The sequence below is a fragment of the Lepidochelys kempii genome, chromosome 10 (assembly GCF_965140285.1).
Source record: "Lepidochelys kempii isolate rLepKem1 chromosome 10, rLepKem1.hap1, whole genome shotgun sequence".
Lineage (NCBI taxonomy): Eukaryota > Metazoa > Chordata > Testudines > Cheloniidae > Lepidochelys > Lepidochelys kempii.
The window spans coordinates 453,411-476,732 of record NC_136389.1 but is presented as its reverse complement, the minus strand read 5'-3'; the positions used below and the strand labels follow the sequence as shown (position 1 = coordinate 476,732).

Sequence of the window (23,322 nt, the reverse complement as noted above, 5' to 3'; positions counted from 1 at the left end):
AAACAGCCGGCATTGACACATAAATTGAATACAGGATCCGCTGTGCCAGCACATCCTTTGAAGACTCGTTTGAATAGCCTTCCAAGGATAGGGATCTGCAAACAGGCACCAAGATCTTGGTTTACAAGGCAGTTGTCATCCCCATCCTTCTCTGTGGATGTGACACCTGGGTAATCTATAGATGACATCTCAGACGACTGTAGTGGTTCCAACAGTGCTGCCTCAGGAGGATTCTCAGGATCAGCTAGGAAGACTAATGCACTAACATCAGCGTTCTCTCTGCAGCCAACATCAACAGTATAGAAGCACAGGTCATGAAACGCCAACTCCGCTGGGCTGGTTACTGTGTAGGTATGCCTGACACTCGCCTCCTGAAGCAAGTACTCGTTTCTCTGTTAAATTAGGGAAGAAGGGTTCTCGGAGGGCAGCAGAAGTGCTTCAAAGATATACTGAAAGTACACCTTTAAAAGGGAGGCATCAATCCAGGAAACTGGGAGGACTATGGCGCGGAACAGAACACCGTGGCACCACACCATACACCAAGCCGCAGCTCACTTTGAGGAGAACAGACATGCTCATAAGTAGTGCTCCCTCTAATTTTCCCTACGCATGTGCAGAATGAATTTTATGTGCACCAATATGGAGGGGATGTGTGACATCACCTCCATATTGGTGCACATAACAAAATTCATGTGGTGGGGGTGGGGCCGAGGGGTTTGGAGTGTATGTGTGGGGGCGCAGGGCTGAGGCAGAGGATTGGGATGCAGGGAGGCAGGTGAGGGCTCTGAAGTAGGGCTGGGGATAAGGGGCTCAGGGTTGGGGTGCAGGGGTCTGAGGGCTCTGGCTGGGGGTTAGGGATTTGGGGAGCAGGCTGCTTGGGACTTGGGGGTGATGGTGGGTAGAGATGAGTATCTCTCTCTCTCTCTCCCCCCTCCTTCCAACAGCAACTGGGCTCGGGGCAGGGAGGTGCCTCTTCTCTGGCTGCAGCACGTCCATGCTGGGGCCAGTGGGGAGAGGAGTTTCTCCCCACTGCAGTCTTGAGCCCCTGTGTGGGGCTTAATAGGTAGCTGCACAGATGCGCAGCTTAGGGGGAATGTAGCTCATGAGAGAGAGAAGCGACAAAGGAGGAAAGAAAGGGCACAACAGTTCAGCCAACAACTGTCTCCTCCAAGATTACACCAGTCTTTTCTGTGGGAAAATCTGCAGGGCACAAATTGGGTTCCTCAGCCACTTAAAAACCCACCAGTGAACCCCCTTGGCAGACATCATCTGCACACCGAGGGATAGCTGAAGAAGAAGAGTTTTGGGAGTAATGGCTACTCTCTGCTAGGTTGGGGCACTGTGGCAACCAAGCTGTAAATCACGAGGAGGAGTAGATGTTTAAATGGCAAGTTCTGATCTGACAGAGAAACTTAGAGATTTGTCTCTGCTTCTAGAAGAGTAGATAAATGTTTTGACAGAGAGGGGGGATTTCTGCTAGCAAAACACATCCCTGCCGTAGTTCTAAAGTTGCAAAATGGGTTCCAGTTATATTCCTAGACATGTACACAAAAAACCTGTTAAGATTGAGAGTATGTATCAGTTATTAAAGGATAAAAAGCATAATAAAATTATTCCAAAACGAAGCATTACAAATTCACAGAACTTCAGAGTTGAAAGAAACTTACACTTAACAGAAATCCCCACGTGTTAATGTGTGTAAATGCAGTTAAGGCAACCAAAAATCCTTAATTCTGTCCTGTAGTGACACCAAGCAATAACTGGATAAAACACTTTATGTTCATAAGCATGTTTCTATCGTAGATAATTATGGTGGCAACGGTCCATCTCAGAAGACAATGGTGTAAGTGCCAAAGCAGTTCACTTACTCAGTGTCAGGCTGCAGCATTGCAAGTGTCCAATGCTCAAATTACACAGAGCTCTTCTTCAGGTCTGGGAAATGTGTTTAGCTGTGGCACTCTGGATATAAGGTGGAACAGATTGTTCAGCATGAATACACATTTCAAGAGACAATTCAAGATGAAGTGGCCCATTAACACCCCTCTGGTCAAAGGGAGGAAAGGAGGGCGGGAGGGGGAGATAGTTGAGAGTGAGTGTTAGTAGGTTAAAGATTATTTTAATAAGCCATAAATCCAGTGTCTCTATTCAGTCCATGATTTTTAGAGTTTAGCAAAGTTATGAATTTAAGCTCCCAGGCTCGTCTTTTGAAAATGTTGTGCGGGTTTCCTTTGAGGATGAGGACTGATAGGTCAGATATAGAGTGATCACTTTGTAAAAAGTGTTCACCCCCAGGTGATAGTGTTCTTTGTCTTGTCTTTTTTTCCTGTGTGAGTTCATTTGAGAGCATAGTGATTGTCTGGTTTCACTTTTCAGCCAGCACAGAGCAGTGCTGATCCATATTGGCATTCAATTCCCAGCTCTCTACTCAAAACCAGCACCATGCTGGAACTTCAAACAAAGCAGACTGGGCCACTTTAACTGACTGTGGACAGTATCTCCTGCATACCCCCACTGCCAAAGACATTTGACCATTTTACTGCACTATTAATCTCTGCCACAAAGAAGAACGTCCCTGAGGCCTCAGGCCATTCTACACTCCTTGCTGGACTGCAAAGACCCAAGAGTGCCTTCACAATTATGGGGAGCATAGAGACCCAGAAATTGGAGAAGCCCTCCTGGTGTCATTGGATGCAACAAGGCAGAAATGGTCACTTGAATGTGTAGAAGGTCTAAACTTCACACGCTTTAGCAGATCCTCCTGGAACCTGCTGAAACTGAAAGACTTAGGGGCTGCAAATCCCACGCATGTCACTAAGCCACAAGTGAAGGGCAGTGCCATCACTGCCAAATTTTTGTGGACATCAAAACAGCCAGGGGACAAATGGTATCACAAACAAATCCAGCATCCGTTCTGTCAGGTGATGTCCACATGAGCTCCAATGGTCTGGACCATTCACAAGTAAGAAGATTGATTGCAGCTATTGCAGTCATGAAATTGGGAAAAGTAGTGGGTGGAGAGACGCCAGTGTCTAAAGCCTGGAAAACCTGCAGATCACCCTTCTTAGTTATAGGCCAATCTCCCTCTTGAGCACCATCTACAAAGTGATGAAGCATATGATTCTGAATCAGATCAGTTCCAGTATGGATGCCAACCTACACAAAGATCAGGCTGGTTTTCAACTGAACGGAAATTGTTGCAGCCAGGTCCTGGCCCTCACTACAGACATGGAGGCTGGATTCCAGTGAAACTCAAGCTCAGTAGTGCTGCTTTCATCAGTCTGTCAGCAGCATATGGACAAGCGGAAAATCAAAGACTCCCTTACATGCGACTGCAGTGAGGACATCCAAGTCATTGAACATATAACACAGTGCCATAAATATGGATTCAGAGGTGAGTGATATCCACCACGTCACAGAAGAGACATTGAAATGGTTTATGGACCTACTACTGCATCTGTAGAATGTCGCTCTGCAGATGCACTGTGTGTGTGTGTGTGTGTGTGTGAGAGAGAGAGAGAGAGAGCGCGCGCGCGAGACGGCACCAGAAAAAAGCAGTTGAAGTGTACTGATGGGTCTGGCCTCTAATTGAGGATTGATTTACTAGCTTAGAGGATTGTTGAGGTCTGGTATGATGTGGAAAAAAGGGGCAGGAGAGAGCTCATACCCCCCCCCCCCCGTGCCCTTGTGTCTTTACTTCAAGGGTTCCTCTTATGCTCCTGTCTCTTTCCCAAGCAGTGGTGCTTAAGTACTCAGTGGAGCAAAGGCAGCAATGCGCTGGGGGGTCTTTCAAGCACTGTCTCTCTCGTCTTCCTCAGACCACTGATTCGTTGCAACCAGTAGATTTGTTCCATACTAATTAGCTATGAAGAATGTTTGTAATTGGTTGTTTCCTCTGTCAGTGGCCTCACTCATAGATTGCAAGGCTAGAAGGGACCATCTGTGACAGTCTAGTCTGAGCTCCCATATAACACAGACTACAGAACTTCCCTAAAATAATTCCTAAAGCAGATCTTTTTAGGAAAAAATCCAGTCTTGATTTTAAAATTGGCAGTGATGGAGAATCCACCATGACCCTTGGTAAATAGTTTCAGTGGTTAATTACCCTCATTTAAAAAAAACTTATGCACAACTTCCAGTATGAGTTTTGTCTAGCATCAACTTCCAATCATTGGATCGTGTTATACCTTTGTCTGCTTGATTGAAGAGCCCATTATCAAATATTTGTTCCCTGTGTAGGTATTTAATCTGTGATCAAGTCACCCGTTAACCTTCAGTTCGTTAGATTCAAAGAGCTCAATCTATTTAGTTTATCACTATAAGGCATAAATTTCTAATCCTGTAATCCTTCTTGTGGCTGTTCTCTGAACTCTGCAATTTATCAACTTCTTGAAGTATGGACCCCAGAACTAGACATAGTATACCAGTAGCAGTTACACCAGTGTCAAATACAGAGGTAAAATAGTCTCAAATTGGAATAGAGAGATTTTCCTCTTTATACATCCAGGGATCACATTAGCCCTTTTGACCACCGCATCACACTGCAAGCTCGTGTACAGCTGATTATGTTCCACAACCCACAAATATTTTTGAGAGTCACTGCTTCTCAGGATAGAGTCCCCCATTCTGTAAGTATACTCTGTTCTTTGTTCCTAGATGTTTATATTTACATTTAGCCCTATTAAAATGCATATTTACATCTGCCCATCTTACCAGGCGGTCCAGATCATTCTTTATCAATGACCAGTCCCTTTTTTAGCACTTCCCCAATCTTTGTGTCATCTACAGACTTTATTGGTGATGATTTTATGTTTTATTGCTGGTCATTGATAAAACTGTTAAATGGTATAGGGCCAAGAACCAATCCGTTCAGGACCCCAAAAGAAATATACCTATTTGATGACAATTCCCCATTTAAAGTTACATTTTGAGACCTATCAGTTGGCCAGTTTTTAATCCATTTAATGTTTGCCATGTTAGTTTTGTATCTTTCTAGGTTTTTAATCAAAATGTTATGTGGTACCAAGTCAATTGCCTTACAGAAATCTAAGTATATTACCTCAACACTATTACCTTCAACCAAGCTTGTGATCTCATTTAAAAAAAAATAAAAATCAAGTTTTTTTTGCAGGATCTATTTGCTATAATCCGATGTTGATTGGCATTAATTATATTACCCTCCTTTTAATTCTTTGAGTCCCGCATCTAATTTAATTCTTTGAGTCCATTATCTTGCCTGGGATCGATGTTAGGCTGGCAGGACTATAATTACACAGGTCATCCGGTTAACTGTCAATATAAAGAAAGGTAAAATTACCTGAGCTATTGACTTGACCCTGTTTGCAACCTATATAATCATAGCAGGTCAGATTCAAGGATTGATAATTTAGGCTATATTTGAAGAAATTAGATTGTAATAAAGCTATGCACAAGAGTTTATTGAATATTACCAATATAAAAAGTTTGTGGTGGGCAGTTGTTAAGGTCATTTATGATTAAGAAAAGACTGATAGATACTAATTTTTTTTTAAATTTTTTTTAAGGACTCTGTTTTTAATTAACTCCTAAACCGATGGATTTACTTGTAAATAATTCTCAAAATACATTCTAGGCTCAAAATGTGTTCGATTTGGAGAAGATGCATTGTATTCTCATTCATAAGAGGTTGAATCTCTGCCCTAAGTGCAAAGCAAAACTAAAATTTCAAATTGAAACCATGATTGATACTTCCATATAATTAATATAATCCCATTTTCACATCTGAGTGACCTCCTGTCCCACTGTAGTGTGTATTCAGTATCTTAGATACCTTCTACATTTAGCAAATAACCGTAAAGGACACGCATACTGAAAGCAGTATCTGTCTTTTGAAAACCAGCAGCTCTGGGACTTTTGTGTGTGTGACAAAGAGAGTGTGTGTAAAAACACTACATCTCAGCAAAAATGGCTAAAGTTTACTCAGTTCTCAGACAACTGTCTTAATCTCTCTCTCCATTTCCCCTGTTTCACTGTTCCCTTTGTGTCTTCAGGTTGTATTCTATGCTGCTTTGTGTACGTGGGCCAGCCTCCCAACCAACATAGGCAGATTTCCCTTAGTTCTGCACTAAAGGATTCTGCAAGCCTTTCCCCCCATCCCCCCCCTTGTTTTCTGATGCACTCTGTCTACATTTGGCTCCCTCATCACTGTCTCAGTATAGTTCTGTTTCAGTTTCTGCTCTTAGACTGTAATCCTGTAGTAGCAGAGGACCAGTTTTGCTCTTCTATTATAGAGCTGTATAATAATGAAACATTTTAAATTTGGCCTGAACTTCTCTAACAAGTTCAGGGACAATGTAAAAATAAAGCTGGTTGATGTCTTCCTTGTGAACATCTGAGGCTTAGCAGAGTTTAATGCAGAGCCTGCTCTGACATGCCAGTTCTCCCTGCCCACTCTGACACGTCCAGGGGCTGCTACTCTTAAGCAGCTGCTGTGAGAGTAGTTGGTGAGGTAAGCTGTGGAAGTCTCATTGGAACTTGGAAGTAGAAATACTCAAAACAAAATAAAACATGTCTTAGCCTCCTGGACAGAAGAAAACTATGGGTGTATAATATCACGGCTATGTGACTTTTAGTGTGTCTGTTGCTTGGTTAGCTTTTGGAATTTGCAGAAAGCACTAGCATTTTTGTCCTTTGAGAAGACAATTGCAGCAGCAGTAAAGATGAGATCTAGCCCCTTCCTCATATAATTTAACTCTATAAGGTATGAATTTCAGTGTTGGTGGTGGAGAGTGTCATTCAAGAGGGAATGCATGGCCACAGGTGTGGTGATGAAATAAAATGCTGATAACTAATAAACCAAAATGTCATTTGGCAAGCATTAAATGGGACTCTAGTCATCAATCTCTGTCATCTCTTTGACAATTTAAAGTGACATGACATATATATTGGAGACAAGGTGGTGGGTGAGGTAGTATCTTTTATTGGACTAACTTCTATTGAGGAGAGAGACAAGCTTACACAGAACTCTTCTTCAGGTCAAAATGTTTCTGTAATATCCTGGGACCAACATGGCTACAACAACACTGCATATGAAAGAAATAGAGCATTTAAACTAAGCAAAGGTTATTATAAAACAAAACTTGATGGTTTGAGTCTGTTGGCTAGAGCAAACTAGGAAATGTGTGAACTCTTGTAAGAAATGAAGAGAACTGTTTTGAATGGTGAGTAGCAGGCATACTAATTATTTGAGGAAAAATTGGACGAGTCCAATGGTGAGTTTAAAAGGTTATTTTATGCTTGAGCTGTCAGTTGCCTTTTTGGAAGTCTGAAGGGAAACTTTCACTGATGCTTCCCTCATCCAGAGTGGTGACATTGTTTTTTGTGTGTGCAAGTTTGTACTGTTGTCCTCTGGCAAAAAGACAAAAACACACATACAAGAGCACAAGTTTTTTAACTGCTTGAAAAGGTCCTTTTTTTTTTTTTTAAAGACGTCCCATTGACTTCAGTGCAGTTGATCAGTTGAGTAAAGTTACATAAGTGTTTTCAGGATCTGGCCCTAATTACAGAGTAGGACCAAAGGACTTAGAACAGAGAAGGAATGAAGAAGAAGTGAGGAAGAGGAGGAAGACAATAAGATTAAGTGTTTACATGGGAGGCTAACGTTCATGTCTTGTTTCAGAGTAACAGCCGTGTTAGTCTGTATTCGCAAAAAGAAAAGGAGTACTTGTGGCACCTTAGAGACTAACCAATTTATTTGAGCATGAGCTTTCGTGAGCTATAGCTCACTTCATCGGATGCATACCGTGGAAACTGCAGCAGACTTTATATACACACAGAGAACATGATCTCTGTGTGTATATAAAGTCTGCTGCAGTTTCCACGGTATGCATCCGATGAAGTGAGCTGTAGCTCACGAAAGCTCATGCTCAAATAAATTGGTTAGTCTCTAAGGTGCCACAAGTACTCCTTTTCTTTATTCATGTCTTGGTAACCAGAGCTTTTGGGGTTTAGTTACTGGTAAAGCCTGTACACCCAGCTCAATAACTACTAGGAGGTGATTGGAAAATACTTATTGAAGTATTTGTATCATAACTTCTGTGTGAAGAATGCAACAAAGTATATAACTAAATATAATTTGGTAGCTTTTCAATTCTGTTATATTTCAGTCCAATTTTGTTGGTTCTTTGGAATAAAAAGACAGTGGATTTTTTATCTTTATAGTTGCTTGTTAAGTAAATACCTGGATGTGCCAACCTTGCTTTCAAATTTAATTTCTGAAATGAATTGAAAAATATAGACTCTCCATTACTTTCAGATGAGTGTGGTTGTTGCATGATATCACTACAGGGCAGAGTTAAAGTTTCTGCTAAAGGACAAACTTTTAGCCACAAAGAACGATGAGTTGGGTCTGAAAGACAATTCATCCTTTACATTTTTATTTTTTAAGTCTTCACAAGATTTCAGTGAATCCTTAACTATATGGGAAATTTGAAGAGTCTGACAAGGAACAGTTAAGGTTGTTTTGGCAGGACTGCACAGATTGTTTTTGGCACTTTGGGCAAAATCAGAAACTGAGGCCCTCTGCCTTTCCAAAAAAGTTACCAGTGAGGTGAGGCCCAGCAGGAGGGGATTGGAGATTGAGCCCACACTTAACCTGGTGCTGTGGCTTCTGTTTTGTGGAGCTGCTCCTGGCTCCCCACTCTGGGCATTGCGACCTAGCATGTGGGGTTGTAGCGGCACTCAGGTTTAGCCTGACCTCCCCTCCATAATGATGGGGTGCCCGGGCCAAATCTGAGTCAGTGGTGCTGCGACCTTGTGCATCGCTCTGTTTGGGGGCCCTCTCAAACAGAACCAGAGGAAACCTGCCCCTTTTACCCCACCCCAGATGGCTCTGTTGGTTGCCCTTACTATGCATTGACAAACTTTAACATACTTGGATTTTTAAAATGTGTTTGAAAAATACCTCCTGTTCTGCGTCATGCCCTACATGTGACCAGGTACAGATCTGGAGTGACCTTCCTTAAGCTCAAGAGTAAAGGACTGTCCCTGCCACCAGTTCCCCATGAGTTCAGCATTGGGAACTGGAGTGCCACAGCACACTGAAGCTACCAAGGTGAGGCATAGAGGACATCTCTTTGCATGGAGAATAACCACTTGACTTGTATCCAAAAGCAAATGGACAGCCAATGCAGAATGCTGAGAACAGAACTTACATACTCTGTCTGAGACAAGCAGCAACACTCTGCACTAGCTACAGCTTCTGAATAGTCTCCCAGAGTAGGCCCCTAGAGTACACTGCAGTACTCCATCCTGTTATTTCAAGAAAGTATGATGACTTTAGCAATGTCTGCATCAGGGAGAAAAGGTCTGTCTCCTGGCCAGCTGAAGATAGAAAAACGAGCTTTGCGTCACACTTATTAACTGGGAATACAGAACAGTGATAAGTCCAATAAGATACTGAAACTGCAGACACCCCAAACAGAGGTTGCAGACATCGTGCGCCTGTCAACTGCTAGAGATGCTTCCCTCGGTAAGATAACCTCACCAGAGTTTGGTTTGTACTGAGCCTCAGCTAAGTCACTGTTGTACTAGAACAAGGCAGAGTAGGTCATGAAGCTCTAAAAAAAAGTTAAGATTGGTCTGGTAATATTAACTCAACTGCATTGCACATCCTGTGCATTTGATGGAATTCAGTAACATGCAAGTAAAGCAGTTTTATTTAGCTTGGGAAATTGAGAAATTACAAAGGTAGCCACAGTAATATTGTTGGAACAAATTTAACATTTGGCTTTAATTCTTTCAACTGTAGCTTTGCATTAACTCCAGTAATTATTTTAATTTCCTAGTTTTGAAAAGGAAAAAGTAGGAGGGGAGGAAAAGAGAAAAACTGAAGGAAATTTGCTTGCAAATACAAACTCTGCCCTGGTGTCACTGGCAGATCTTAAATTCTCTTAATCAACCAGTTCAATTAGCTCTGCATCTGAGTATTGGGAGGGGAGGTGAAGAATAATCTTCCCTTAAAGTATGATTTGTAAAAAATGAGTGAGTGCAGATATTCTATCTGCATCTTCATTCCTTTTGTATAAATCTTTGTATTAAAGTACCAATTCATTGTGCTACGCTTCCAGTAGCTCTGACCCAACCTATACCTATTCTCAGTCTCCTACACTACTCCCACTTCCTGTGCTCTACCCTAGTTTGTTTTGACTGCTTCCTTTGCTCATTCCTGGCTCCTGCTTCCTTCCATGCAGCCCTCTACACTTCAAATAGTCTCTCGATAAATATTTACACTCCTGAAGACCCACCAGTTCTGTGAAGCATTGCAGATCTGTTTTTGTTGTGTACAGTTGTGTATTGTACCTTGTAAGTTTATACTGTAGTTCTTCAGAGGAAGGACTCTGCTATATGGCATTCTTACACTTTGTACATTTTCATGCATTTATGTTGCTTAGCCCCTCCAGTTATACATTTAGATAAATGAATATGTTCGACCCTCTCTTTTCAGTATGATGCTGTTCCAATCCAGTCGAGTGTGGTTATATGTTCCTGCCCATCCCCATCAATGGTGAGGAACCAGACAGATTCCAGCACTCCATCTGTCATTACCACCTGTGGCAGCAGACAAGGGTCTAACATGGAGGGAACTGCAGCTGAATCAAGGTCTAGTTCAAACTCCCTACAGCAACATTCAGGACAACAGCCTCCACAGCCTCGAAAAAAACGACGTGAGGATTTCAAATTTGGGAAAATTCTGGGTGAAGGATCTTTCTCAACAGTGAGTAATACAGCTATTTTTCAGCTCCTTGCTATATTGGTTCAACAAAAACATAACTACAGAGTCATAGAAAGGAAGTGGTGGTGGAAGGGACCTCAAGAGGTCATCTAGTCCACCCCTCCCCGCCCCCCAAGGCAGAACCAACTGTACCATCCCCAACAGGTGTTTGTCTAACCTCCTCTTAAAAACCTGATGAGTGAGATTCTACCACCTCATCTGGTAACATATATTCCACTACTAAACAATCCTTATAGTTAGTTTAGATATTAGGAAATACTTTCTAACTATCTCTTGCTGCAGATGACACTGATTATTTCTTGTCCTACCATCATGGACATGGAGAACAGTTGATCACTGTCCTCTTCATAACAGCCCTTAACCTATTTAAAGACTGCTTTCAGGTCCCCCACAACTCTTCTTTTCTCAAAATTCAAATGTACACAGTTTTTGTTTGTTTTTGTTAAACCTTTCCACAAAGGTCAGGTTTTGTAAATCTCTTACCATTTTTGTTGCTATCCTCGGCACGCTCTCCAGTTTGTCCACATCTTTCTTAATATGTGGAATCCAAAACTGGACAGATTCCTCTAGCCGAGGCCTCACCGTTCCTGTGTAGAATGAAAGTTACTTCCCATGTCTTACATATAAAACTCATGTTAATACACACCAGAATATTGGCCTTTTTCACAACTGCTTCACATTGTTGGCTTATGTTATATGTGTTCTGCTATATACCCTCAGATCCTCTTCTGCAGTACTACTGGTTAGCCAGTTATTCCCCATTTTGTATTTATACATTTACTTTTTCCTTCTAAAGTGTTGTACTTTTTACTTGTCTTCACTGAATTTCATCTTGTTGATTTCAGACCAATTCTTCAGTTTGTCAAGATCCTTTTGAATTCTAATCCTGTTCTTCAAAGTCCTTATTACCCCTTCCAGCTTGGTGTCATTCAGATTTTATTAACTTACTCTCCTCTCCATTATCCAAGTCATCAATAAAAATGTTTAATAGTACCGGACCCAGGACAGGCCCCTACAGTGTCCCACTAGATATGTCCTCCCAGTTAGACTGTGAACCATAGAAAACTACTCTGAGTACACTTTTTTGACCAGTTTTGCACCCATGTTACAGCAATTTTGACCACATTTCCCTGGTTTGCTTTTCAGACTATCATATGGGACTGTGGCAAAATCCCTACTAAAATCAAGGTATATCACGTCTACTGCTTCCTCCCAGTGCACTAGGCCAGTAACCCTGTCAGAGGAAATTAGGTTGGTCTGGCATGATTTGTTCTTGACAAATCATTGTTGGCTACTTCTTTATCTTCCTGTTATCCTCTTTGTGCTTACAAACTGATTAATAATTTTTTTCAGTATCTTTCCAAATAATGAAGTTAAGCTGACTGGTCTATAATTCTCTGGTCCTCATCCCCTATTTAAAGATAGATACTATGTTTGCCCTTTTTCAGTCTTCTGGAACCTCATGTATTCTCAAAGATAATGGTTCTGAGATTGTTTGTTTGTTTCAGCTAGTTCCTTTTCGTACCCAAGAGTGAATTTTGTCAGATCCTGCCAACTTGAATACATCTAACTTAGCTAAATATTCTTTAACCTGTTCTTTTCCTAGTGGCTTGTTTTTTCTTCCCCCTTGTTGTCAATAGTAATTGTATTAAGCAGCGGGTCACAACTGACTTTTTTTTTAATGAAGACTAATGGATATTTTGTGTCAAACACCTAGTATGACTTCCTAGATCTGGACTCTCTTTCTACATTAGTAATGATAATGAGTAACATTTTGTTCTTTGATTTTTTTTTTCCTTTTATATTTGAATAAAGATCACTTCTGACAGCATTTGAGTTACTGAGCAATTTGCTTAATTATTGCAGGAGCCTAGTACTGGCTGTTACAATGGAAATAGGCTGTCAAACTATCGACTTACATTCTTATACTGCACCCATCACTGCCTTCAGCACTCTGGTCAGGCCACGCGTGCAGACCAGTAGATATTCATATGCTCATAATTTCAGTTTTGAGAGACTGAAGCAACACTTTGTCCATTTTTGGTTTTTGTAAAGTTACTATCCTTTAGTTCCCACAGAAACTCCTTGGGTGAGTTTTGAAACTTCAAATTTGGCATGTGAATAAAGTCATTGAGAAATTTATCCTCAACCAAGTTTGGAAAAAACAATGGTTGAATAATTGTTGGGTGTTAACGAGTGCCAGTTTTCAGTGTGCAGTACAAAATGTCATTAAGTTTACACTTCAAGAGGTGATGTTTATGCCTGCTGCATCCACTTTGTGCATCCACTTTTCAACTCCCATAAAAAGCACCCTTCTGCCTTTAAAAGACTTGAATTTTAAGTTTTCAGAAGACATTGTATCCCAATGTGTATTTTTAGTGGCTTAAGCACTTATAGTGCCATAAGGTGGTGGAGTTTCTCATGCTCTTTAAAATATTCAAGATTTACTTTAATCTGGTCTGAAGGATTTGAACTGGGTTAGAGGTTCATGCCATTGTAAGAACTTAATGCACCTCAGAGCATGATGCCACTGTAAGGATTTCAGTTAAAGTTCTTGTTCTACCTTAATTTTATTTTTTAAAACCAAGTGCACCTACACAGGAAATGAATGGTTGCATAGATACTCACTAAAATCTGGAAATCCTAATATAAGAGTTCAACAGTAAATTAACTTGGCAGGATTACACACAATAATTTGTTTCCTGATTTTAAATGAGTAGTTTAATATATTACTGACTGACTTCTAGTAAAATGTGTAGGAAGTGCAATGTGGCAGAATTACTGTTGCAGTTGGGACCTTAACTTTGTGACATGTTTTCCAGTGTTAAAGTTCCATTAAAGTGGCTTTTTCATTATATAGATCTAATATTACTATAAGTGAGTAAGTGTCAATTTGGCTACACAAAGCTAAAGTTTTTTAAATTGTTTTGATTTATGGCAATCTGTTGGCTTTTCTCAGTCATTGTAAACTTCTCATATTTTTGTTATCAAGGTGGAATTGGCTGCAATGTGGAGATTGAGAGATCAATGTAAATCCCCAATTCTGCAAGCATTTATGCATGTGTGAGTAGTTCCAGTGATCTCAGTGGGACTATTCACATGTGTAAAGTTATTAAAGTGCATTTTTGCAAGATCGAGGCTTATGTTTTATATTGTTTCTTGACTATTAGCTAACTTGACTATTCTAATACAAATATAAATATTTGCATTCCCCAAAATGCAAAAAGCTAGCTCTATATATCTGGGCATGTTGATATTTAAATATTAAGTAATAGATCTTGAAAAGAGCTGGTTTAGTAGATTTCAGAAACGTTGAAATTATGATAGAGCTGGGGTAGGGGAAGAAATTTTGCAAAAAAAAGAAACAAAACTCCCCACTTTCTGACCAAATCTGATCATAAATATTGTAGTCTGAGGGATACATGTTTTAAAGATTGTTGTATGTTAATCCTATACACAGAAATAATCTCTTTGAATTTTTTTATTATAAATGCATAACTTTTAAACCTTGAGTGTTTCTAATCTGACTTCTCACTGATCTGCTTCTGTCAACTTCAGACCTCTTACACTCAGAAAATAAGAGTGAACAACTCTCCTACAGTTTTATTGAGAAGTAAACTTTCAACAAAATGCCCACTTCTGGAGCAGTGTAACTCTGTTTGCATAAACCTATTCAGGGGGTGTAAGATGGCTAGCCTTAAAAAAAAGTATAATACTTTTACTTAATAGCATGTATTTGAAATAAGTTAAGATGTTGGAGTATTCTACTCTAACTAAAAAAAATTTGGCATATGAACAAGCATGGTATGATGGTAGAAAATTTGGTGTAGATTATGTAAGAACTAGATATAGATTATATTCCTCCTAATGCATTGTTAGAAACCTAATATGAAAACTAGTTACTGGAACATTCTAGGTATTCTGATGTAGCAGAGACGTTCTTGCTTGTATTCAGGCAAGGAGACACTGTGCATTCTAGCTGTTGTGTTTTGTGTGTGTATCTGATCAAAACTCTATTAGGATTCCATACAGACTGTAAATTCACTTGCATTTCACTAACACATTCCCTCTGAAACTTTTTTCTTTTCAAAAATTTGGAACCATTGTCTTGAAGGCCTCTTCCCCCCCCCTCCCCACCCTTCACCTCTGCTGTTTGGAACTCTTCCACTCTTCATCAGTGAACTGTTTTATCTTGTCAAATTGTAGGCTACACTGAAAGCCTTTCTGTTGCTTTTAACTCTTAATCTTATGGATAAATTGATTAAAGTGCTCAAGGACACCATGCAGGACATGGAAACATACTATGGCAGTCTTTTTATATACTTAAAAATAAATAAATATAAATAACTTCAGGAAATATTTTTGCTAAATTTGCCTGAAACACACATCGGGGACGCATGTCTTGTAGAAAGATCATCAATGATTTAGTGTAGCATATTATGTCGTAACCCATATGATTTCCTGAAAAGGAGAATAAAATCTAGTTTATTGATTACCCGATGGTGTTTGTCAGCCCCTGGTTCAGCAAAACACTTAAGCGTGTACTGAACTTTAAACACATTGACTTCAGTTAAGCATGTTCTTGAGTCCCATTGATTTGCTGATTTAGGGCCATGAAGTGGAGTGTATATGGAAAGGGGTGCATTAAACATCTATGGGCATAGGGATTGAGGTTAATACAAAAGTCAAACTGTGACTGGGAATGAAGAGCAAGCTGGCATCCTTGTATATCTTTTTAATGAACCAGTTACATTGTGGGTTTTTTTCCCCCTAAACCAGGTTGTCTTGGCCCGAGAATTGGCAACTTCCAGAGAATATGCCAGTAAGTAATGATTCCTTCAAGCTAAATGTTTTAGGCATAACTTTGAAATAGGTATCTTTAACTATATTCACTTTTTAAAATATTCTGTTACCTCCTTCCCCTCTAATGATGGGAGAGAGAGAGTGGGAGCAACTGTTAATCAGGGAAGTTTGGCATTTTTAGAGCATCACTGTTATCTAACCAGTCAGTTTGCAAAACTGCTTCGTTTACAACATGCCTTGTTTGGGCTCGAGTCCTCTGAATTTTCATTGTTCTTCTTCGTCTTCAAGTTAAAATTCTAGAAAAACGTCATATCATAAAAGAAAATAAGGTCCCCTATGTGACCAGAGAGAGAGATGTAATGTCCCGTCTGGATCACCCTTTCTTTGTGAAACTCTACTTCACGTTTCAGGATGATGAAAAGCTGTGTATCCTTTTGAATTAAATATTTATTGCAAAGTGTTTGAAAGTAGCAAGTGAATTATTTCATTCAAACCTATAGAACTTTACTGGAATAAGAGAAACATGGAAAGAAACTGAGCAGCACTTTCTGCGGTGTGATAAACTCTTTAGCATCTAATCATTATCGAAATAGCTACTTGAATTCTTGAGTAAATATTAAACCACAAATATGCCAAGTATTTTCGAACAGGAGGTCTCATGCGTTTACGTAACACTATTTATACATGCCAGTTTAAATAGACCTAGTAATATAGTCTACACCCAAAATTTCATGTCCCTTTAAATGAACACCACATGGCAGAAACGGTATATTTTAAAGCCAGCAGTGTTTTTCCAAGAAACTATTTTTGTGGTCACTTTTTTATATAGGAGCTACCATATTGTGTTCTGCTGCAAAACTATCAAGAGGCAGAACAGAAATAACAAACATAGGGTTGCCAACTTCCTATTGGCTGAAAACCGGACCCTGAGGCCCTGCTCTACCTCTTTCCTGCCTAAAGGTCCCGTCCCCTACTCTGCCTCTTCTCCCAAGGCCCTGCACCCTCCCTCTCCCGGCTGGATCATCTCCACCTCACTCCCCCCACCAGGTCCAGGACTGGGACAGGAGCTGCTGCAGTCTGATGCAAAGTCTGCCTGCGGGTGGGAGGCAGCCCTGGCTGTGCAGGGGCAGGCGTGAGTTGATGACACTCCTCCCCCACGTTAACGGGACTTTTGGAGACTGCCCAGTCTCCTTTTCAACCTGACTTTCTGGTCGAAAACCAGGCACCTGGCAACTCTATCCTGAACTCTACTAACATCATTAACGCTAGAATACAAATTAAAAAATTAAACTGACTATATCTGTACTTTAGAAGAGATGAACAGGAAAAACTCAGTATTAACCGTATTGGCAGTGTCAAAATTAGTGGGAGAAAATGTTTTTAAGTTGATCTGTTTAAAATTTGTTTTCTTACAATGTTTTACTTTCAATACAGCAGGTAAAACAAAAACTGAACTTTTTTTAAAAAAAAAAGCTTGGCCATGTTCCTTTCTTATATTCAGTAATTTGTGTCCATTAAATCATCAGAGTTGTTAAGCTTCTCTCATCTAAAATGGCATGTAGAGTAATCTGAATAATGGGGCTAAGGCATTGAAGAGGTTCTGGTTGGGCCTTTTAATAGCAGTTCTTAGAATTACTGTACAAGAGACCTGGCTGGTCGTTGGTTACAGTATGAAGAGGAGACCCTCAGTGTCCCAACAGGAACGTGTAGTCTCCTCCATGGCATCTCTCTCCAACCATTCTTAAAAGTTTGTTTATTTCAAGTTCATTTTATATTGGTAAGTATTCTCTCTTCAGAGCTCTGGAGTCTGAGGTCCCCCTTTTTATTCATAGAACAGGTACAAGACCAAGCTATGGCAAACTTCCCTTTGAGCTTTCTGCTCTGTAGTGGTGCTTTCTAGGGGTGAAAGGATAGATTGTCTCCTTTCAGGGCTCATTTAATCATTCATGATATACTTGCTGAGGCTGCCAACGATAGGCAGGATGTAGCAGTCTCTTTTTGTAATGTGAACACCTGCTCACTACAAACTGGGCTGAGACCAGTGCATTTTGTATAACTCTCCAAACGGCAGTCAGATAGTTTCAGCCTGGCCATAACTGGGTCTCTATTTTTTCAGGAGCTAATAACTGTAGGTGAAGTTTTAATCAATTATTTAAGTGATTTATACAGGTCATTAACTATGTCTCAAAACAGAGGATTTAAGCATCTAAATTACCTTAATTGTGTGCCATAAAAATGGAGAGCAGTGTCAGAAAATGTTGCCTTGGATTAGTACCAAAACAGTTTTGGAATTAGGCTCCATATTCCTTACATAGTTCTTATTCAATCTTATTTTTATTTTAGTCCTCAAAATAAGTTTGAGTTTGATGTTTTAAAATGTCCTAGTGATAATCCTTAACTTTATATTCAGATTTTGGACTTAGCTATGCCAAAAATGGAGAGCTTCTAAAATATATTCGCAAAATTGGCTCATTTGATGAGACCTGTACCAGGTTTTATGCTGCTGAAATTGTATCAGCATTAGAGTACTTGCATGGAAAGGGAATAATTCACAGGTAAGGTACTTAATTGGGATCAACATATTTGCAATGGTATTTAATAAAAGAATAATTTTTTTTAAAGGCTCACTTGTGATATAGTTTAAATATGTAGCTTTTGTAAAAAACTAATATAAATGTTTTTTGTAAATATAAGTATTTGCTTGCTGTATTATGAATCAAAATCAAACTGGTGCTTGTGAATAGAGCCCTTCTGCGGGACTGGGATTCTGCGGGTCCTGCAGTACCTGCTGCCATAATAGCAGGGGTGGATAAAATGTACTTTGGTATTTTTGCCCACCCAATCCTCCCTGCAACAGATTGTAGTAATTTGCAGGAAAACATTAAATCTGTTGTCAGTTTGTCATAAATAGAATTTCAGCAATGTAAAGCAAGTCTTTCTTTTTTTAAATAAAGGTTTTAATACTTAAATTTAAGCAAGGGATAGAAAGAAGTTTGATTTCCATAACAGGAGTTAAAGTATTTTTTACATGGTTTAAGCAAGATTAGTTTTATTCTTTTAGCAGTAAAAATTGTCTGAATTCCCTTTATATTGTATATACATAAATAAAAAAAAAATAAAAAATGGAATTCAGTCTCTCTCATATTTATATAAATAAAATATAAGAGAGAGAGGCTGAATATATAGTTAACATGCAGGAATCTCTGACTTGTGGGATTTGTGGGATCCAAGGTTTCTGTGGGTGGGATAAAAATGCAAAAAACAATGGGAATGGGAGTAGATATTGCAGGGCAGGAGCGGGATTTAAGGAACTGTCCTGAGCAGGGATCTGCTTGTGAAGTACAGTGTGCAGGAGACTATATAAACAAAAGTAAAACTGACTTAGTCCAGTTTTTATATTTTGCGTTACTACTCAGCTTGGACAAAGAGCAGAAATGGTGAAAAGACAATTTAGGGTATGTCTACACAGCAACTGGACACCCACGACTGGCCTGTGCCAACCAACTCAGGTTTGCAGGGTTCGGGCTGCGGGGCTGTTTCATTGATGTGTAGACTTCTAGGCTTGGGCTGGAGCCCGAGCTTCGGGGGACACAGACAGAGAAAGAGACACCCCCAGAGGGCTCTAGAGCCCGGGGCTCCAGCTCAAGCCCAGAAGTCTACACAGCAACGAAGCAGCCTCGCAGCCCGAACCCTGTGAGCCCAAGTCATTTGATGCAGGCCAGCCGTTGGTTTTTCTTTGCTGTGTAGACATACCCTTAAAGTCTAGTTTAGATAATCTAAAGTGGTGATGAGAACACAGCTAAGGGTGCACTTAATATTTATCTTGAGTTCCTTTTTAAAACTAATTTTGGTTATTATAGGAAAATGTTGAAACTTTCTAAAAGCTTTTAATTGGGTCTCTAAGAGCCCCAAGAGAAGAATTACAATCTTGTTGTTTGGATAAGAATATTCTGTCATGTATACAAAATTGGTTTGCTAACTATAGATAGATTTTACCCCTATTTGACACAATAGCCAAATGGGTAAGGGTGGCTGGGAGTAGAGATTGTACTGTAGAATCTAAAGTTGAGAAGAGACCTATTAGGTCATGTATTCCAAAAGTTCCTGAAACACTTGCTCAGAGTCTTGGAGAGCTGTCTGATCATGTGCTGCTGGCTCTTCTTGTTTCCTGTTATGTTGAACGCTAAAAATACATTTTCTAATATTTTTGCATAGAAACAGTTGTGAATGGGAAGAGGGAGGAAATTGATCCATCCATTCTGACAGAGAGAAGGTGTCCATGAAACACTAGGATGGAATAAACACTATAAAAGAGTTCAGGGGTTCAGTTTCCCAGCCAGTAATATATGTTGTATGGGAGGGAGATTCCAGAAAGGTCAAAAAACAATGCTATTTAATATTTTAATTATGTATAGGGAAGAGGGGCACTGTTTCCTGTATTGTTTTCTTTGTCTTTTATGTAATCACAAGAGTTTTTAAAACATGTATAAATTTACCTTTATTTATGTATTTCTTTTAGTAGGGCTTTATTAGAAATCTGGCATTATAGGAGAATTGCTTGTAGATATCTTAAGTTTAGAATGCTATGGAGGTAATTATGGACAGCTCAGTACTGGGTGGTGAGATCGAGTTTCTGCTGATGTCACAATCGTACAGTTGACTTTTTTACGAAACCATATTCTATTAAAATGCTTCGAACTCTCTTGGGGTTTTCTTGAACACTTAGAAATATGACCGCAGATAACCAGACATCTTAAAGTGGTTCTACTTTGAAAAATAACTCTGTAGAAATGGCACTTTCTGTTCTTTGAGCTTTTGTCCACATGGGTTCCACTGTAGGTGTCCACACCCCTTGCCTGAGAGTCTGGAATCTTTTAACCAGCAGTGACCATAAAAGTGTTCCCCACCCTGAGTGTGTAAAGGGCAGAACAGCCCCAAGTACCACTCAGTTTCCTTCTCCGTGCCTATGGCAGTGAATTAGAGCAGCACAGAGTCCTTCTGCTTCTCCACTACATCACAGGTACTTGTAGTTTGATAGGTAGTTAGGATTATTCTTAGTACCCTCTGTAGTTCTAAAAGTTCAAGTTGTTGGAGCCCATTGGCCAAAAGAACCCCCCTCCCCAAAACACACACAAAAATAACTTTTTTTTTCCCCTTGATACCGTGATTCTCACACTGCTGAGTCTTGGTCCCTAGGTTTTAAAATCTGCCTAGCTTGTGACTCGCCCATGCCTGCAAGAGATACTCATGCAAAATGTTTATTCTGCTTGAGGGAGTCTCACATAACTGACAAATATGCACTTTGCACATCATTTTCAAAGCATACTCAAAGAGTTTATGATGCCTGTCTGAAAGTTTTCTTCGCAGAGAAATCTACAAGGAACATATCAGACTCTGAAGCTCCCTTTCTAGAGAATGCTATTCCATTAAAGCCATTGTCTAGCAGTTCTCTGGCTACCAGGGCTACCATTCTAGGTGTTAACAGGTCTTCTGCATCCAAGACTATGCCTTCACTGCATGCTAAGCATGGGGGTAAGCAATTACTGCGTAAGTTAACCAGTGATAGCTTAACCCAGAATAGCATGACCACATTTCCGTGTTGTCATCACTTGCATCCATACTGGTACTGTGTCTGGCTGCACCAAGCAATACAGCTGTCTGGTTACTTCTCCTAAGATTTATAGCACCACTATTTACTATGCCTCTGTTTGCATTCACAGATGTTGTAAGACAACTTGTCTGCCTGCTCTGGTGGTTATACAGTGGTACAAGGGCTTGTTAATGGGCCTTGTTGTGTTGTATGAAACACAAGAGATGTGTGAAGCTGGAGAAATTGTCAGCAGGCAAACTGCAAGATGAATGCTGAGCAGAGGCAGATTAATAGTCTACTTCCAGTTGGGGGTTTATGGGAAGGGATTGGAGGACCATTGTGTCCCAACTGTTGTGACCACTCATCTGCACTGCGGTTACCTCAAGATAAAGGAACACATTAAAACCTACCTCTTTGTCTCCTCTGTAGCTCAGGGAGTGGTGGCTATTATGCTGTGTAGCACTGATAGAAGTGTGTGGCTGTGTGCACTTGGAGAATGCTATGGGAAAAACTCACTGTTGAGCTCAAGTTAAGTCTTCAGTGAAGACAAGCCCCCAAAGACCTCATGCTGCTCTGAAACATTCTGGACTTATCCTTTTTTTCCTTCTCAGGCCAAAGGCAGAGAGACCTTGTATTGGTCAAAGTCTCCAGTACCAACAAAGAAAAAAAAATCCATATTATATTACACTGAGGCTTTCAAGTTGATTTCCTTCAAATTAGACTGGCACAGTGTACCGCCAGACCCTTCAAGGGTTTGTTCCTCTACCTCACAATTACACTAGCAATCTTCTACTGTCCCTACCAGCTCATTGGTACTAATGGCTGTAGAACCATCTATCACTGATTCCTCGGAACTGTGCTTACAGCTGTGTCAGCCACTTCAGTACCAGCAAGCTTGGTGCTGATTACATTGGTACCAGTCCCTATTATTTTGCAGTGATCTTTTATAGCTCCAGTGGACTTAATGATCACGCCAGATCTGGAGACTCCTCTAATGGACTTTCCTCTGTTTTCTATGGGTTCGAAGATAGTTTCTGTACTGGAACCAAAGGTTCTAGACATGAAGATATCCCTTGACCTTCACCACTGGTACCAATGGCTGTCTCTTAGGAGATACAGGGATTCTGTGGAGAAGTTCTACTATTCTGACTCCTCCTCTCTGTTTTATCCTCATTCTCCAAATATGATCCTAGAAAGGGAGGTGAGGAGGAAACTTTCTCATCGGAGGTACCATCTTCTGACAGGTCTCAAACTCCATTGTTTCCACTACTTTGGTATCCCAGGCCTTATCATTATGGGACACAGTTCTGGTCTTACTGGCCAGGATTGAACCCGCAGCAATTTCCAGGTCCTGACTCTTCTATGTTAAGGTGAAGGAATCAATCACTTCATAAGGAACCATCCTGTACTTTCTGCAGGTCAACCTATCATGCAAGAGGTTGAACAGGGTCCTCATTTTGGAGAGGATGAAGGGGAGCCTTTGGAGGAATATGACTTTCAGCCCTTTCTGCTTGCAGTATCCTCTTAATCTCTGGATGACGCAGTTGTTCTGTCATCATCTGCTACAATAGATTTCAGTGCTTTTCAAGACTTGCTTAAGAGGAAGGCCAAGGCTTTTTAGAAATTCCTCTTGAGATGTTTCAAGAGGATTCTCAATCTCAGGGCCATTTGGCCATGCCATTCAATAAGGTAATACTCACTGCAGCTAAAGAACTGTGGCAAACCCCTACCTCAATTGTTTCAACATCTAAGAAAGCAGATCATAAATGTCGAGTACTTCCAAAAAGGCTTGAATATTTCTTTGCACATCTAATCCCACGGTCGCTTATGGTTACAGGTACCCACAAATGTCCAAGCACTGTGGGCCCCCCCAAGTTGACTCCCAGGAAGAAAGAACCCAAGAAAATGGAGCTGCTTGTTAGGAAAGTATATTCTTCAGCTAGGCCTCGGATGCAGATAAGCAGTTATCAAGCTCTGTTGGCCAAATACAACTTTCTCCAGAAGAACAGGGTTATGCAGGTGAACAAAAAACTCCTACATGATATTAAGAAAGAGCTAAGTAATGTGGCCGTAGGAGGGTGCACTTTGTGGCAAAGACAGCTCTTCAAGCATCATTAGATTCTGATCCTGCAGCTAGTGCTATAGCTTCAGTGGTATTAAC

At 40.3% G+C, this 23,322-nt stretch overlaps 1 protein-coding gene across 10 annotated transcripts in view; it reads left to right on the top strand.

Moving 5' to 3' along the window:
• The window catches only part of PDPK1 (3-phosphoinositide dependent protein kinase 1), a 96,788-nt gene that overhangs the window by 34,045 nt on the left and 39,421 nt on the right, over window positions 1-23,322 (top strand). For 7 of the 10 annotated variants that reach the window (XM_078854490.1, XM_078854487.1, XM_078854489.1 and 4 more), the window contains 5 exons: window positions 10,481-10,750; window positions 11,915-11,956; window positions 15,548-15,590; window positions 15,860-15,997; window positions 17,982-18,126. In XM_078854490.1, the coding sequence (XP_078710616.1) occupies window positions 10,538-10,750; window positions 11,915-11,956; window positions 15,548-15,590; window positions 15,860-15,997; window positions 17,982-18,126 (581 nt within the window). In that variant the 5' untranslated portion in view covers window positions 10,481-10,537. Of the gene's footprint in view, window positions 1-9,085; window positions 9,506-10,480; window positions 10,751-11,914; window positions 11,957-15,547; window positions 15,591-15,859; window positions 15,998-17,981; window positions 18,127-23,322 lie in introns of those variants that run through there. The other 3 variants (XM_078854492.1, XM_078854484.1, XM_078854488.1) reach the window with 2 other exon arrangements.